This window comes from Protomyctophum bolini, assembly GCF_963924005.1.
Source record: "Protomyctophum bolini genome assembly, chromosome: 13".
Classification (NCBI taxonomy): domain Eukaryota; kingdom Metazoa; phylum Chordata; class Actinopteri; order Myctophiformes; family Myctophidae; genus Protomyctophum; species Protomyctophum bolini.
This window is the reverse complement of record NC_137874.1, coordinates 21,717,240-21,733,805: the sequence shown is the minus strand read 5'-3', so window position 1 is coordinate 21,733,805 and position 16,566 is coordinate 21,717,240. Positions and strand designations below refer to the sequence as shown.

Below are 16,566 nucleotides of genomic sequence, written 5' to 3'. Positions count from 1 at the left end.
CAGGTCTCCAGCCAGCAACCGAGGACGGGCCATTCCACCGTTCCGCTGTGCTCCTTCCTCGGTAGTAGCTTCCTGGTCGTACGCCTTCAACCGGAGCCTCCAGCTACCCATCTATACAGCTATACTTTCATCTGCTCCCTGGCCCTGACGTCTGGGGCACCACTTTGTACAGCTCAGGATTGCTTATTGGCCCCAATTGGGCAGAAGAGTTTTTGGACAGAGTTTTACATTCCTTCAACCTCGCCACCTCTGTCAGCACCATGGACGACTGCCAGAGGAAAGTGAATCAGCGCCACGAGGGCACCAAGCCCAGAAAGGTCAGTTATCTCAATGTAGGCCTTGACTACTATAGTCTTTTTAAACTCTGGTTCATACTATATTCTGAGGCAAGCATTCACTAAAAGTCAAATCTCACAAATGTTAGTATTTGTCTAAAACAGGAGTGGGCCTATATTGACCATGGGGTCAACTAAGTATAGCGTTTATGTCACAGTCTGCTCCTCGGTCCATGGACATTGACTGTCCTTATTTAGGTTTTGGACATTCAGAATGATCTGTATGTGTCATGTGTTCTGGTTGGTTTTGGTTTTCTGTTACTCTGTTGTTGCCTTGGTCTTGTATATCTTATTTTGTAGTATTGTTCCAGACAGTGTTTACTATAGTTACTATTTTACCTGCCTTGTCTAACCTTGGGAGTTGTTTCCACCTGTGTCCTTCCCCCACAGAGTGGAATAGTATGAGAGTTGCGACACTAGTGTTGACTCCCATTGTAACAATGGAATGTGGAAGTGCTCATTCTATCTCAATGGGATAGTTACAATGTTTGGAACTATAGCCCATAGGCCCTTTGCGGCGAGATCAAAGCGTGTCACCACTCTCTTACTAGATTACTCTGTCTGACTTCACCTGTGTCCTATTATCCCTGTCTATGTAAGCCCTGCTGTCTGTGTTTGTTGGTCTTGGTTCGTAGGCTAAATCCCATGTCGAGTGAGTCTGTCCTATAATTCTGCATGCATTTATCTAAAAGTCTTCTGCCTATATTTTGCCTATTTATGGAAGAATCTCTGTTTAGTAAATTAGCACTTAACCTGTTCTGCCTCCTGCTTTTGGGTTATAAAAGAAATAGCATCATTTGCAGAAGTATCCAATGTTAATGCAAAGAGGCTATAATATGCGCTGCATTTTGAGCTCGCAGATCTGCTACTTTTGTCACCCTCACTAGTAGCCTATGAGTAAGTAGGGCATTAATAAAATTAAATAAAAAGTTTGAATAATATTTTGTGGAAGAATGAAATGTCAGCTCAACTCTTCACCTCCTCCCCAGGTGAGGTTCAAGCTGGCGGCGTCCTACAGCGGCCGGGTCCTGAAGCATGTGTACGAGGACGGCCAAGAGCTGGACAGCCCAGAGGAGAAGTACCCCCACAGCTTCATGCACCGCAAGATCCCCCCCAGCCACCTGGAGGTGGAGCAGCTCCGTGGCTTTGAAGGCATGCCAGACGACCAGCAAGGTCTGTCACTTTCTGCTCAATCTGGGAACCCATTTGGTAAAAAATAAAAATGTAAAAATAAGCTTTTTTTGCCCCTGATGTACTACCTCATTTTAATGACTCTGGCTTCTGCCCCTTTCATAGTCCACTTCCTCCTGGGTGCTCCTATATGTCTAACAACAACACTACATGTTTATAGCAGTGGTGCTGTTTTTACAGATTACTTTCTGCCTTAGGTAACAAAAATCACTTGTAGTCGCAGTGAAGCAGTGAAGTTATATTGCACTGATTATGAGGAGGTTAAGGGTTCTTCACTGCAGTTACAGAAATGAATAGGCCTAGTTCTGTAACTTCTGTTCCACTTAACCCTTTATTGTAGGCAAAATGGACCTGGACTGTTATTTTCCCCCCGTCTACACCAAATGTCTTTGACAGAAAATATAGCCAATATTGGGGGCATGGTGGCGCCTGCAGTCGGCAGCGCTGTCGCCTCACAGCTAGAAGCTCCTGGGCACGGTGGCGCCTGCAGTCGGTAGCGCTGCCGCCTCACAGCTAGAAGCTCTTGGGTTCGATTCCCGCTGCCTGGCGACACTGTGGGCGCTGGGGTCGTGTTCTCTCCTCCATGTCATCAGTGCCCATACCCTATAGTGGGGTTTGCAAAAGGGCCTTTCTGTGCGGAGTTTGCATGTTCTCCCGTGTCCGGGTAGGTCGCCCCATACACAAAAAAAACAATAGGAAAGGAGGTGTCATTCTTGTTTGTTTCTGAAGGAAGTGCATGGGTCTAAAAGTGGATTTGCTGGATGAGAGGGGCCTTTCGTTATTGTTAGACCTACTGGTGTTACCTATATTAAGATTGCATTGTGGGTCAACGTTGGGTCGACTACTATTCTAGCACATGGGCAGTATACGGTTTTCCCTCAACTCGTTGAGTTACACAACCTGAGGGTAACCATGTGCTGTAAGGGGAAGTATATCTATAGACCTCGGTCTGGCGACCTCGGTCAATGAAGTAGCCTACAGTAGGATTTAAGTGGTAACATTCATTCTCTGGTCAGCCATGTCAGTCATTTTCCCTGGAGAGGCCCAGCGTGCTCCAGGGCTCCTCGCTGGTGCTTCTCTAAAGGCCTGGAAGTAGGTCAGTGGCCATTAAGGCATGATGGCCTGCTACCTGTGGCTGCTTCCCCATTCCTCAGGCCTTCCAACGCTCTCCCCAGAGGCGTGTACTGTGAAGTCCATCTCAATGGGGCTGAAGGCACCATTGTGGCTGCGGGGTGGCTCTGTCTGTCCTCAGCACACTTCAAAGCCTTGTTTGAGTGTGAAGAATTTGAAAAGAAAGAAATAGCGAAAGAAATACCTTTTTCCACCATTCCTTTCTTTTCAAATTCTCTCTTTCTCTTTTGTTGTTTGCTGCCTCCCTCTGTGATGGCGCAGGTGTGCAGAAGACCCACTATTGAGAAATGAACCCTGCCAGCTTGATTAGGTGGTCTTTATCACCCGTATCTATGTTGTTCAGGATGTTCAGATTAGGTGGTCTTTATCACCGTATCAATGTTGTTCAGGATGTTCAGATTCGGTGGTCTTTATCACTCGTATCAATGTTGTTCAGGATGTTCAGGATTTTCAAGTGAGCCTGATGCAAAAAACGCTATAGTCTAGTCTTTACTACGGTAAATACGGTTAATATTCTGGAACTGCAGTAGAAAATCAAACACCTGCCGTTATATTGCCTTTACCAACATTTCTGATAAAGCTTTGTCTTGAATTTTATTTGAGATGAGATGTGGTTTCTCAGTTTCAGTTTTGAATTCCTATGTGCGAATAATAATAAACCAGAACAAAACACTTCTCCATTCCTCCGCCCACACACAAATTTGGACCTATACTATCTCTCTCTCTCTCTCTCTCTCTCTCTCTCTCTCTCTCTCTCTCTCTCTCTCTCCCGCTCCCTCTCCCCATCTCTCTCTCTATCTCCCTCCCTCTCTCCATCTCTCTCTCTCCCCATCTCTCTCTGAGTTAGCACTGGTGACAAGCTCATGTGGAATAAGAGATGAGGGAACACATTGAGGAAATCCATCAGAGATGTGTGTGTGTGTGTGTGTGTGTGTGTGTGTGTGTGTGTGTGTGTGTGTGTGTGCTTACTGTAGTGGTTGGGGACATTCAGTAACTGCAAGAAGACCACCCCATGAAGCTGCATTACCCATTAAGGCCTGAGGCCGAATCTACAACTGTCTTCTAAACCTAACAATTTTCTGAAAAACATATGGTTTCTATATCAGTGGTGCTCCCCAAAATGATACGTATTTAGCGTACAAAAGTATTTTGTTCCAGGGACCCCCAGATGCTGATTTGAGTTAAAAAATGATTATCTTAAAGTTATCTTATCCAAAGATTTGCACAAATCTTAAAAGGAAAATATAGCTGCAAGCAGCTGTAAAGTTTAATAAACATGTGACTATGCATGTATTAGGGAGAAAAATAATTTTCACAAAACTGCAATTTTCATTGGCTCATAAAGCCTTCATTTTTAAACTTAAAAGCCAAAGCCCAACATTTTCATCAGATAATTGGTCCAAAGTTTGTGTGTAGAAACCTTCATGCATTTTGATCAAAGATCCCGGGAGTAGATAGATTTTAACAGTTTTCATATAATTCAAAATGGTGGGAGATTTAAAGGTCAGAGGTCATAGGTCCCCATAAATGAGGAGATGAGCTATGCATCTTTCAATTGAGCGCCACCCTTTGGCCAATGGTTGTGGGCTTTGTGTCTAAGAAGGGTGACATATCCCTATACCATATTGCCGCATTTCGTAAAAATATACAAATACAATAAAGGCCTATTCGTAGTCTGGATTTTCGGTGGTGAGGTGACCACCGCTCCGGTGGTGAGCTGACCACCGGAGCTGAAATAACGCTGAGCGGTGGTGAGTAAAAACAGAGAGAAGGGCTGGAGCGGTGGCGGTGGCGGTGGTTTGCTCTTCACCGCGGCTCGTTACGTCATGTTGTAGTTCGGTGGTCACCTAACCACCGAAAATCTAGACTATGTATGAGCCTTTAGGGACCGATCTACTATCTCATCTTGCGGCATATTGAACATCTGCTATTTTTAATAGCCATGATGACACAGATGCTTTCCCGGTTTTAATGGGATAAGACCTGCATCTCACCCATATCATATGCATCTCACCTGTCCGTGCTACAGTTGTATGTACTATTTTCTTCCAGACAAGGACAAAGGCTTTGAAAGATGTTATGTCATTCCTCGATCCACTGGCCTCTTATTTGGCTTGCAAGTGCCAAAGACGCTCTCCGGGGCCTCTGTGACCAATGGTAAATGATTTGGCTTAACAGGTTTAACTCCAGCAGGTCTCTGATAAGCATTAGAAAGAGCACTCTGTCTTTTCTTTGAGGATGGACTCTAGACACCGGAGGAGGGTAATTCAAACCAATCCAAAGAGATGTTGACATCTGAACTCTGCGGCTTGTACACTGACAAGATCCAAGTAGAGGCCGAATGTGGCAAGTGGGTTTGCTCTCATTATTCCAAACTGAACCGCTTTGGCGTTTCACTTTCGCCCTGCCAGTCTTTCTATAAATTATTGATTTTCAACTGAAGGAAACATCGCTGTCAGTTGGGTCACAAATTCAATAATAAATTGCATCCTTCCTTTCCTTCAGTAGTTTATTATAAAGATAATGTCTAGCAAGCTTTTCATTTTTTCCTTTTCTTTAGACAGAATAGTACAGGGACAAGAAACAGGAGAACAGTGTAATTATGTAGTTAACGACTGCAAACAGTATATACTGTCTTTCCCTCTGAATCTTTACGCATTGGTTGTCTGTGTGCAGTGCCTAATTAGTTTATTAGTTTTTGGACTTTTACTTGCATTCTTGTTTGTCTGCCTTGTTTGTTGTAAGCTGCCTTTTCTTACCTCCCTGCATTATCGTAACCGTATAGTCACCTGTGTTATATTTGCCTTATGTCACCTGTGTCTAGTTAGTCTTTCTCTATATAAACTTAACTTTAATCCATTATTTCTCACCTTTAATAATAATACCAATCGGTATTTTATTTTATATCATTTGTAACCTTTACAATGAGGTACAGCTTGTAAGGTACCAAACATTTGCTGAAATGGCAAAATGAATGGTTTGTATTGCTGAGTTGCTTAGTGGATTGGATGATATTGCACTCTCCCACATTAATCAAGAAAAAACAACACATATTGGCCATTTTTTATATGCGCCAGTGTGTTCAGTTCCTTCACTTCCGTCACTTTATCGTCATAAATAATGTGGTCAGTTCTTGTTTGTCTTCTATAGTATCTTTGAAGTGCCTTGTTATTTTCCCAGTGTGGGTTTTGACATTAAAACCTCTTGACCATTCACTTCTCTGTGGCTGGTCGAGTCCTACACCTCCGTGTCCACACTGTGACAGTGTTGGTGTATTGTTCTACAGTACCATTGTGTTACAGTATACATATACGTCATGTGCCTGTGTGTGAAGCTGGTGTATTATTTAGTAATATGCTACAGTACTGTAAATGACAACGCTTGTTTCAACTGCTCCTACTTTATTAATTATTTAACTTTCATTCTGTAATGGAAGTCACTGGGGCTTGGGTTGAAATGTGGAGCCATGCGTCACAGAGTATGTCATAGACCAATGGTCCCAAAACGTTTTAGCTCGAGACCCAAAGGAGAGCATAGGTTAGATGATTACCCAGGACCCGAACGATGGAGCATAGCAGATCTGCATGCTTCACGCCACGCGGGGAGCTTGTAGATCGGCTATTTTCACAATTTTTTACTCAAATTGTGACCCATAAAAATTGGTCTGTGACCCACAAATGGGTCCCGAGTCCCGACTCAGTGTTTAGACTGACAGGCTGTCCACAGACTGACTCAGTGTTTAGACTGACAGGCTGTCCACAGACTGACTCAGTGTTTAGACTGACAGGCTGTCCACAGACTGACTCAGTGTTTAGACTGACAGGCTGTCCACAGACTGACTCAGTGTTTAGACTGACAGGCTGTCCACAGACTGACTCAGTGTTTAGACTGACAGGCTGTCCACAGACTGACTCAGTGTTTAGACTGACAGGCTGTCCACAGACTGACTCAGCGTTTAGACTGACATGTTGTCCACAGACTGACTCAGTGTTTAGACTGACAGGCTGTCCACAGACTGACTCAGTGTTTAGACTGACAGGCTGTCCACAGACTGACTCAGTGTTTAGACTGACATTTTGTCCACAGACTGACTCAGTGTTTAGACTGACAGGCTGTCCACAGGAAGTCTGAAAAAAAGTCTGTTAAAAACTGATGGGCGCATTTCCACGGGCGTCTCCTCTCCAGGAATGAAATACATTTGATTCAATTAAGAACAACAAGAATACACGCTGCACCACGACAGAATAAGCAAATAGAAAATCCATCTTTATGCCTAGGACGCCGCAGTGTGCAAACATACACCAAAGTAATTATAGATTGAATTATAGATAGACATTGCTAACTACCTCATGTATTATCCCCATGCACCACTTCTACTGTATTCGTTTGTCGCTTACAATATGTATAGTACTAAACTGTGGGTCTGTATAATTGTAGGGTCAACGTGTGTGCGTGTGTGCGTGCATGTTTGTGCGTGCGTGCGTGTGTGCGTGTGTGCGTGCGCATGCATGCATATTCCTATTTGTGAATACAGTAAAATCCTCAGTGTTCATTTCACTCTGAGAGGGTAACGTAACCAAATCAACCACAGGTTGCGAAGTAGGGCATTCATTATTTGAGTTGTGTTGTGTTGTGTTGCGTGCGTGCGTGCATGTAAGTTATGTAAACACATCCAAAGTTGAAATGTGGAGATAGGTTTCTGCCTGACAGCAACGATATTAAGTGTTATACTGTATAGGTGAATGTTGTACCATAGTGTGCTCAATGTGTGATGTTCTTTTCCCCAGACATGTATCCTCCAACAGGACTGATCGCCCAGCGGATCAACGTGTACAGAGGGGTGGGAAGTTACAGAGCTGCTGCTGCAGCCCAGGGGGAACCCGTCGAACCAGAGGCCAAGGTAACGTCAATACTGGGCAAACACTTATGCCTATAATACCGTACAACATTTCAAGTTTGTGAAATATGTCAAAGCTTGTATGTCGGTCCTAGCACCGATTGAGGTCCATGCATATGGCGGTGCGTGCGCACGGTTCTTATTTCTGAACAGTGTCAGGTGCCAGTGTGACTGTTGCCTTAAGGTTGCAAACACAGGCAGGCAGTTGGGAGGGGGAAAAGCTGTATCTTTCTCTGGTCTGTTCGTTTATTAGCCAGATTGTCCGGAGGGAATAGCTTTTTGAGGGGCGCTAGCCCCATATACAGCTGTTGTCGCCACACAATTCTTGCCAAGTCAAGCTTAATTTGTATAGCACTTTTTATTATGTAACAAAACTGATGTGCTCTAACCTAAGCAAAATGTTAAATGATCTCATCATATAATTATAAGCCATAAAAAACAACCATAAAAATATGTTATGTTATACAGTACTAGTATAGCGATTGGTTGTTGCGGCTGTAGAGTGGTGCATTTATAGATTTAATAATGTATGAAGAAGTTCATTCTTCACCCACCCCACTCCCACAGAAGAAGGGAAAGAGTTTCATAATGTCTGATGATAATGTTATGCACATACAAAGTATATATGTCATATTGTTGCTGCATGTGGCACAGTGCCACTGCTGTCCCCACCCATTACAGCATGTGTGACGACAGTGGAGGCACTGTGCCATTATATTATATTATACAGTGTTGGGTAACATCACAGGATCACGTGACCTAGCATCCCCACATTGATAATTTAGATGAGCAGTCTTGTCAGTGCAGCCTGTGCAGAGGGACATGCAAGAGAGAGAGAGAGAGAGAGAGAGAGAGAGATGCAAGGGATATTCAGGGATGCCCATTGGAAGCAAACTCTTTTTCAAGGACACCTGATCATAGCATATAAAACACAATATATATAATGTAAAACAATAAAAAGTATAGTATATCTGCGACCGAAGGTTGCAGATAATTATGAAACCTTGACTTTTAGTCACGTCACTCACAACAATCCGGTCACTCTGTCATGTCACCTTGTGTTTGTTCCATTTGTGTGGAGCATACTAAATGAAAGCAGTCTTTCCTTGTTCACTGTTCTTATGTGGACTGGTAGTAATGTGTGTCTATGAACATGTTGAATGTCCAGCAGTAACCTTTGGTTCTAAAAGCGAGGATGATACAATTAAGTAAGCTTACCACACAAGGCCTTATGCATAAATAAAATACAATGTTGCTCAATACGAACTGCGCCCCTTGGCCAATTCTTACATATTTCTGAATCATAAATTATACATTGAAATTGACTTCATTATGTAGAATAAGGCTGCACGATATATACTTTCAGCATTGACATTGTAATGTTCACATGTGCAACAGGGACATTGTAAAGGATGCAATTTAGCAGACACAAATTGGGGTAGAATGATAATAATGCCTTCTTTGTAATTGCCTAGTCTTGCTCGAACATTGTGCGATCACAGTGTTATGTTGAGTCAACCGAAACTGCTGTATTTAACTCTAAACATTACTGCATTATTTCACAAATAGAGCTATTGAAGTTCACATTATGCAGATTGGATAATATACTGTATCTACTCAATTATGTACTCGCAGCTATTTGCAATGCACCTTGCAATAATAGACTAACACTGAAATTCAAAGGCTTCATGGCTTCATGGGATATGCGTTCTGGCAGCACAAAATTAAGCAAGTATCTAGTCCTGCTGCGGTGGCTCTGAACCTTAATTTTAGCATTATTTACTTTGAATACAGAATCTATAGGAATGTAAGCTCCTATTCAACTGTCGCTCTCATTCACTGTCACCTTCGCTAAATAGCTGACACAGACCAAGTATCGACCAGGGTTTGAGTTTAAGTGGGACAGCCATTAAACAGGAAGGACGACAGCAGTTAAATTGTTCACCCAAAAAAGGAACGCCTGTTTTTATTGCACTACGGTGACGGCAGCTTCATTAGTGCAGCAAATTGATAGATAGAGGTCAGCTGTAAACCTGTTGGAGCGAAGCCTGGAGTTTATCAAATTATCTGTATAACTGAGATACTTTGTGACTTCATTCTTCAAAGTACCACTTTTTACTCACTACATGTTTGCATAAATAAATACTGCAGCACACTTGCTTTGCTGCTAGAAATAACCAAAAATTCACCCACTGTTTTACATCTGAAAATGTGTGATTTGGGTAAAATCTAACTTTTTGTGCCTAAGGCACATTGGGCAAGTCAACATCTCAAGGCACACCTGTATTCATAGTAAATGGTAAATGGTGCATTTATATAGTGCCTTTATCCAAGGCGCTTTACATATAGTGTGCATTACATTCACCCATTCACACACACATTCACACACGGCGGAAACCTGCATGCAAGACACCAACCAGCACAGCAGGAGCAATTAGGGTTTCAGTGTCTTGCTCAAGGACACTTTGCCACTAACTCTGGCGGAGCCCAGGTTCGAACTGGCAACCTTGCGGTTACCATCCAGCCACCCTTGAGCCACCGCCGCTAGTGAAAGCAGGCTATCTACAAACTTACAACATGTCACTATGTGCCACTTTGTGAGAATATTATAGGTCTGCTATATATTGCTGATATTATTTTCTTATGTTCTTCAATTTGTAACTCCATGTTTTGAAAAGTGCATATAAATATTGTGTGTGTGTGTGTGTGTGTGTGTGTGTGTGTGTGTGTGTGTGTGTGTGTGTGTGTGTGTGTGTGTGTGTGTGTGTGTGTGTGTGTGTGTGTGTGTGTGTGTGTGTGTGTGTGTGTGTGTGTGTGTGTGTGTGTGTGTGTGTGTGTGTGCGCGTGTGCGCGTGCGTGTGTTGCAGTCTTCAGTGCTCGACTTCGGTAAGATCATCATCTACACCAGCAACCTGCGCATTGTCCGTGCGCCACACAGGAGGCCAGAGAACAGCAGACACCACTTGGTGGGGGTGACCCCCGAGACCAGCAGACACCACTTGGTGGGGGTGACCCCCGAGACCAGCAGACACCACTCGGTGGTGATGACGCCCGAGACCAGCAGACACCACTCGGTGGTGATGACGCCCGAGACGCCGGAGGTCTGCCTTCCCCAGGCCAGGGAGAGGGGGAGCAGGAGGAAGGGGAAGGCCCATAGCGCCCACGGGGTCCTAGTGGAGAAAGGGACCAGTGACATGCAGGACAAGGTACTGTGTACTTACTGTGCTGTATCACGCTCAGTTTTAGGTTTGTTAATTTAAAAATGATTAAATTAGTATTAAATTAATGTGCCTACTCTACTCGTAATATCAAATAACAAATCATATCAGCAACTATTTTTATGACAAATAAGTAAATTTCCTGTTTACTAAAAGTGTGCATGATATTGAACTGTGTCAATAATTCAGAACACATTTTAATAATTTATATCATCTACGGGGGATGTCAACGTGGCGTTGACATCCCCCGTCGTTGCTAACCATAACAAAATGTGTTGTTTGACAGCCTGCTGTTGAGTCTTCAGTCAGAATTGTCAGTGCATCCAACTAATACAGGTGTACTGAGTTATACTTAGTTGTGTGTGGGTGTCGGCGTGTCACTCACCGAGAATAGTCGATCACTTGCTTATTTTTGGTGAACAACACCCACGCACACACACACACACACAGCTCATTAACAAACATTGCATGGATGCACCTGGAGGCTGGGACGTATCCTCAGTGATGTATCCCAAGGGCATCGGGTATCGGGACTTGATCATACCCCTCACTCAGGTGAGGGGTATGATCAAGTCCCGTATTACGTCCCCGTAGCTACCCTCGATCAGTCCCATTAGGGAAAAACCAGGGCCACACATTCCGCTGCTCCAGAACTACTCTGCCGGTACACAGAGCAACGCCGACTCCTACGCCTCACCAGGTCCACTCCTGCTCTCACCAGGTGCAGCCAGGATCTGTGCGTTGCACCAGATTCCCAGCACCAGACACAAAATTCGGGAGTGGTGGATTCTGCAGGCTCCACCTGCAGGGAAATGGTGGTGTCGCAAGCTCCCCTTGCGGCTTTAATGGCCCTCCTAAAGGCCTCACGTGGGCTGGGGCGCTAACCCATACTGCTCACCCGGGTGCCGTCTACATTCCGGCTGTCACCCGTCTCTCCGGTGGTCACCAGAGTATTCCCGGTTGTCACATAGTCTATTTCTATGAGTCACTATAAATATCCCACTCAGCAAAGACCTCAGTTTAGACAGAGACCACCTCTGTCTCATATTCCCCTGCGTTCTCCTGTCTTCTCATTTGCACTCCTCTTTCATCTCTTTCATCCTCTGAACACAAATAACCCCCCCCCCCCCCCCCCCCCCACACACACACACACACACACACGCACGCACGCACGCACGCACGCACGCACGCACGCACGCACGCACGCACGCACGCACGCACGCACGCACACACACACACACACACACACACACACACACACACACACACACACACACACACACACACACACACACACACACACACACACACACACACACACACACACACACTTCCATCAGCCGGCTTGATGGTGCTACAGTAGTAGTAGTGTTATATAGTGTTATCTCAACTGTAAACAGATGACGAGGAATTTGTGTGTTCGGCTGCCCCTTTACAACCATGCCAGGATACTCTGTATCCTACTATACTGTCTATTTTAGTATCGACTCACACTGCTCTATACTGCTGCTGTATACTGTACAATAAATCAATTAAGTCCTACAGTATACTTGTTTTAGTATTTTATCGTCCAAACCCTAGTGCATTTTTCATCGTGTCATTCACACCCATACCGTCCATTATATTCCCATGCAGTTTGTGCTTTGGTGGTTCCATTTTGTGCTACTTTCTTCTCTCTTTATAACCTCCCAATCTGGAGTGAGGAGTCAAGAAAACAGATGCTAGAGGATAGATGCTGGTGGATGTGCACCGGGGCGACGTCTACATGCGAGATGGAGTTAATTACTTCCTTCTGGTGCACGGCTGCCACACTGACTCGCTTTCGCTACACACGTCTCACATTTATCGTCGCTGTCGGACAGAAACCTCTTGTATCCATACGTCATAAATCAATGCCCTGCTTCATCATAATATAGGATATAAGATATAGTATAGGATAGGATTAAAAAAATTGTACACCTGAAAGTGAAAGTGGTTTTAAAATGTAATCAATGTACTAAAATGTTAACTGAAACGCAGGTTCTGTTACTGTTATATCTCCTAACCCCTCTCCTCTCTCACCCGTCCCTTTCATTCCTCTGTCTCTATCCCACACACCTCTCTCGTGCTTCTGTGCCCATTCCAACTCCCCGTTACCCCTTTTCGTGCCTCTCCTCCTCCTCCTCCCACTCATGCATTGTATTTCTTGTGCCCCGCAGGAGGTGGTGGTGAGCTGCTGCCAGTATTGTGGGGGCTCAGGCTGGGGTGCCCCCTGCTCCCTGTGCCATGGCAGCAAGCTGTCCATGCTGGCCAACCGCTTCAACGAGTCCATCAGCTGCCTGCGCTGCCGGGCCTGCTACCCGCATGGCCTGGAGAAGTGCCAGGCCTGCTCCCCCGGCAAATAGCACTGCATGGGCAGTCCCTGTGAACCGCAGACGATAAATAGAGAGAGAGGGAGAGAGAGGGAGAGAGAATTTGTGATACTTGCAACACATCATTGTGAAAACGGCATCAACCTTTCTGTCGGTTCGGCAGAATTGTCTTATTTCACAGTAAAAAGAGGAGTGCCAGTTTGTGAGCCCATTTCAGTGCATGGTCCACAAGGGGAGCTTAAAGCCTCCGTCGTTGAAGAGGGAATTGTGGCGATGTGGCTGGAAAGGAATCAACCAAACACGAGCATTGCAGTGGCGGCAGTGAGCATGGCTTACGATAACACAGAAACGTAATCGCCATCTAGCCATCATGTATTATTTTCCCAGATAACCCAGGAGCGGATGATGGAGGTGCTGGTGGTGCTGGTGGTGGTGGTGTGTGTGTGTGTGGGGGGGGGGGGGGGTGCGTGCAGATAACAGTTATCATTTTAATTGAAACGATACAAACCTTTAGCATTTTATTTAGAATAGCATTGTATTTAGAGGGGCCGCCCAGAGCGCTCAGAGACAGAGTGTGTCTGTTTGGAAACCTTTCAATTCCCCTGTGTCGGGTACAGTGGTAATTGATGCCTTTATTTCCTCAAAGCTTAATAACATGAAATCAAAGGAAGCTTAATCATGTCGGCAAACGGCTATATAATGGAGAATGGAGAGGAAGGGGGACTGGTGGAGAAAGAAAGGAAGGATATATGTAGGGAGGGAGAGAGAGGGAGAGGTTAAACATTATGTTAATGAATTTATATACTGTAGAGGGGGAATAACTTGAAAGATGAACAGATGTTCAACTCAGGAGGTTAAACAAAACATCCTGACTGATTCACAGGTGATCACTGTTGTCGGGTCTACAGTAGGCTACCATAGCCTTAAGTTATTACACACAGATTTGCAGAAAATTAATAAACTCACATAATGTGCTCAAAGTTCAGTGTGACTTCTTTCATTTGATGATTTGTAAATGAGACTTTCAGTCGTGTGGTCGATAATACTGTATGTCAGAGTGGTTCGCAAATATCTTCATGTCAATGACCAGCAAATTAGAAATCGGTATTCAACATTTGTGTTCTGAAAATATTTAAAAAATACGAAAATATTTTGTCATATTTTGTCTAATTTATTTATTTCTAAAATAGATCTCTGTAGATTGGCTATTTTCAAGTAGCTGACGTAGGTTTAAAGTGGTTGATCTGCTGGGTTAAGTGCTCAGATGGGTGGGTTAAGTGCTCAGATGGGTGGGCCGCTGGGTTAAGTGCTCAGATGGGTGGGTTAAGTGCTCAGATGGGTGGGCCGCTGGGTTAAGTGCTCAGATGGGTGGGTTAAGTGCTCAGATGGGTGGGCCGCAAAGCTTTTTAAATTCCAGTTCACCCTGATCCCGAAAAGGTTGAGAACGTTCTCAACCTTTTGGGGATCAGGGTGAACTGGAATTTCAAAGACCTTAAGGTCCTCAGACCAAACTTTGAGCATCATGCAGAGGGCGCTTTTTTCCTTTATGTTTTCAGATTGTATTTAAGAACAAAAAAGGCACCCTATGAGTGCTCCACAGTTTGCGTACTGCGTAGATTCTGTTCTTAGGTCTACGAACAAATCACAGCTAAGAAAACATTGAGGGATCCCAAAACCTTCTTAAAATCTTCCTAAGTGGGTCTTAGAACAAATTTCCTCTTAAGAACTTCTTAAGGATGGTTGGCGCATGAGGCCCACATTGTGCATTCAGCTTTTGTGATGGTACTGGTGATCTGAGGGCTTTCACCACTTGGCAAAATTAATGTGAATGCTTTTTAGCAGTCAGAATAATTTAGGCATTTAGCAGATGCTCTTCTCTTGTACCACACAGTGCATGATGTGCATCAATAGCATTTGTCATGCATGAGATGTAAGAATAAGATCATGGATACAATTAGTTTTCTCACATGGGTGGCTGATCTCTCCCTTAGAGATAGGGTGAGAAGTATAGCCATCCGTGAATCAGTGAGCCACTGATTATTCACATGAAAAGGAGTCAGTTAAGGTGGTTTGGATGTCTCCTGAGAATCTCCCTGGGGAGGTCCCGTGCACCTCCCACTGGGAGGAGACCCTCTGGCATACCAATTAAGGACCAGATGGGGGGATTTTATCTCCACGCTGGCCAGGGTTGGCTGGGAACACCTTGGGATACCCCAGAAAGAGGTGGCAAATATTGCCCAGGAGAGGGAAGTCCGGAGCGCTCTAGTTGCTGGAATGTTGCCCCCACGACCCGTACAAATCTCATATTTCACCATGATTCAATTTGATTGAATCAAATGTGATACTGTGACAGTGCCACATAAACGTGTGAAGAAATGTATTTCCTTTCCTGGTATGAGTATTGAAAGAAAATTAAACATAACATAGCCTACTGGGTGTGGGTGATAACAAGGGAATATATTGCTTAAAATATAGTTTATATTTAACCCTGAAATATAATGTAAAGAAAAGTTGTTTTGTTTTGTGTAGTTATAAACCATGTTCATTCATTTTCTGTTGACAAGGTAGGGGGGGCTGTGGGGAAAGAGCATAGCAATAGTTCCAGGAAGTGAGGTACCAGGAACATCTATCTAGAAGAAGAAGAAGAAGAAGAAGAAGAAAAAGAAGAAAGGTTTGGTCAAGGAACATTTCTGAGGGTTTAGCTCTGAATCAATTCAGAGCTTTTGGACAAATAACCTGCTGTGGCCTCCTGACTGGGTGAGGAATATACTTTTTTTTGCCTTTTTGAATTTGAAAAGCAATAACAAATGTGACAGGAGGAACCAATTTAAAAGTATAGGGTTGCAATGTGCTTATCACAATGTCTTTGCAATGGATGTTATCTTGAACCTTATCCTTGTCAAGTCACTGCATGTCCCTGCGGACCGTCCTATTTCGAATTTGCACATAATGCAGGAGGCATTTCTTGACAGAAAGTAGCTCTACGGTTGATTTTTTTATGAAACAAACGCTTTGCAGATTTAAAGAGGATCATTCAAGCTTGCCCTATACAGCTGCAATGTTTTTGGTGAGTTTAACAGCATCGTTTAATACAAGCAGATCGGACATTTCAACTCTAGTATTCAACCCATTATAAACGGAGCGTTCCGAAAGGGGCTATACCCACCCCAACTCAGGCACATAGTTTAAACAAACTTGCTTCATCCTTTTGACCGATTTTCAATCAATCAATCAATCAATCAATCAATCAATGAACCAGATCATCACTTTACAAGACATCCACAATTAAATGCGAACATACAACAGTGTATGAGACAGTGTTTTTCACCACCAAAAATGATCAATCATAATGAACATCATGCTGTCGCTGACCAACACCCCCTAAAGGTTTAGTGGGTTCAAAGCAGAATAAAGCCGAATACTAGACTCTTTCACTGTGCTGG

At 44.0% G+C, this 16,566-nt stretch overlaps 1 protein-coding gene across 1 annotated transcript; it reads left to right on the top strand.

Moving 5' to 3' along the window:
• The first annotated feature begins 74 nt into the window (after window positions 1-74).
• Window positions 75-13,470, top strand: grxcr2 (glutaredoxin and cysteine rich domain containing 2). The gene is made up of 5 exons (XM_080781092.1): window positions 75-317; window positions 1,325-1,508; window positions 7,445-7,557; window positions 10,422-10,760; window positions 12,971-13,470. The coding sequence occupies exons 1-5, from the start codon at window positions 261-263 to the stop codon at window positions 13,154-13,156; spliced, it is 879 nt and encodes a 292-aa protein (XP_080637218.1). The 5' UTR covers window positions 75-260; the 3' UTR covers window positions 13,157-13,470.
• The last annotated feature ends 3,096 nt before the right edge of the window (window positions 13,471-16,566 follow it).

Excerpts from the sequence above, each read along its gene's own strand:
- grxcr2 (XM_080781092.1), top strand. The coding sequence starts at position 261 with ATGGACGACTGCCAGAGGAAAGTGAATCAGCGCCACGAGGGCACCAAG. Across the intron at positions 7,558-10,421 it reads CCGTCGAACCAGAGGCCAAG|TCTTCAGTGCTCGACTTCGG; the intron begins GTAACGTCAATA and ends CGTGTGTTGCAG. Across the intron at positions 10,761-12,970 it reads CCAGTGACATGCAGGACAAG|GAGGTGGTGGTGAGCTGCTG; the intron begins GTACTGTGTACT and ends TGTGCCCCGCAG.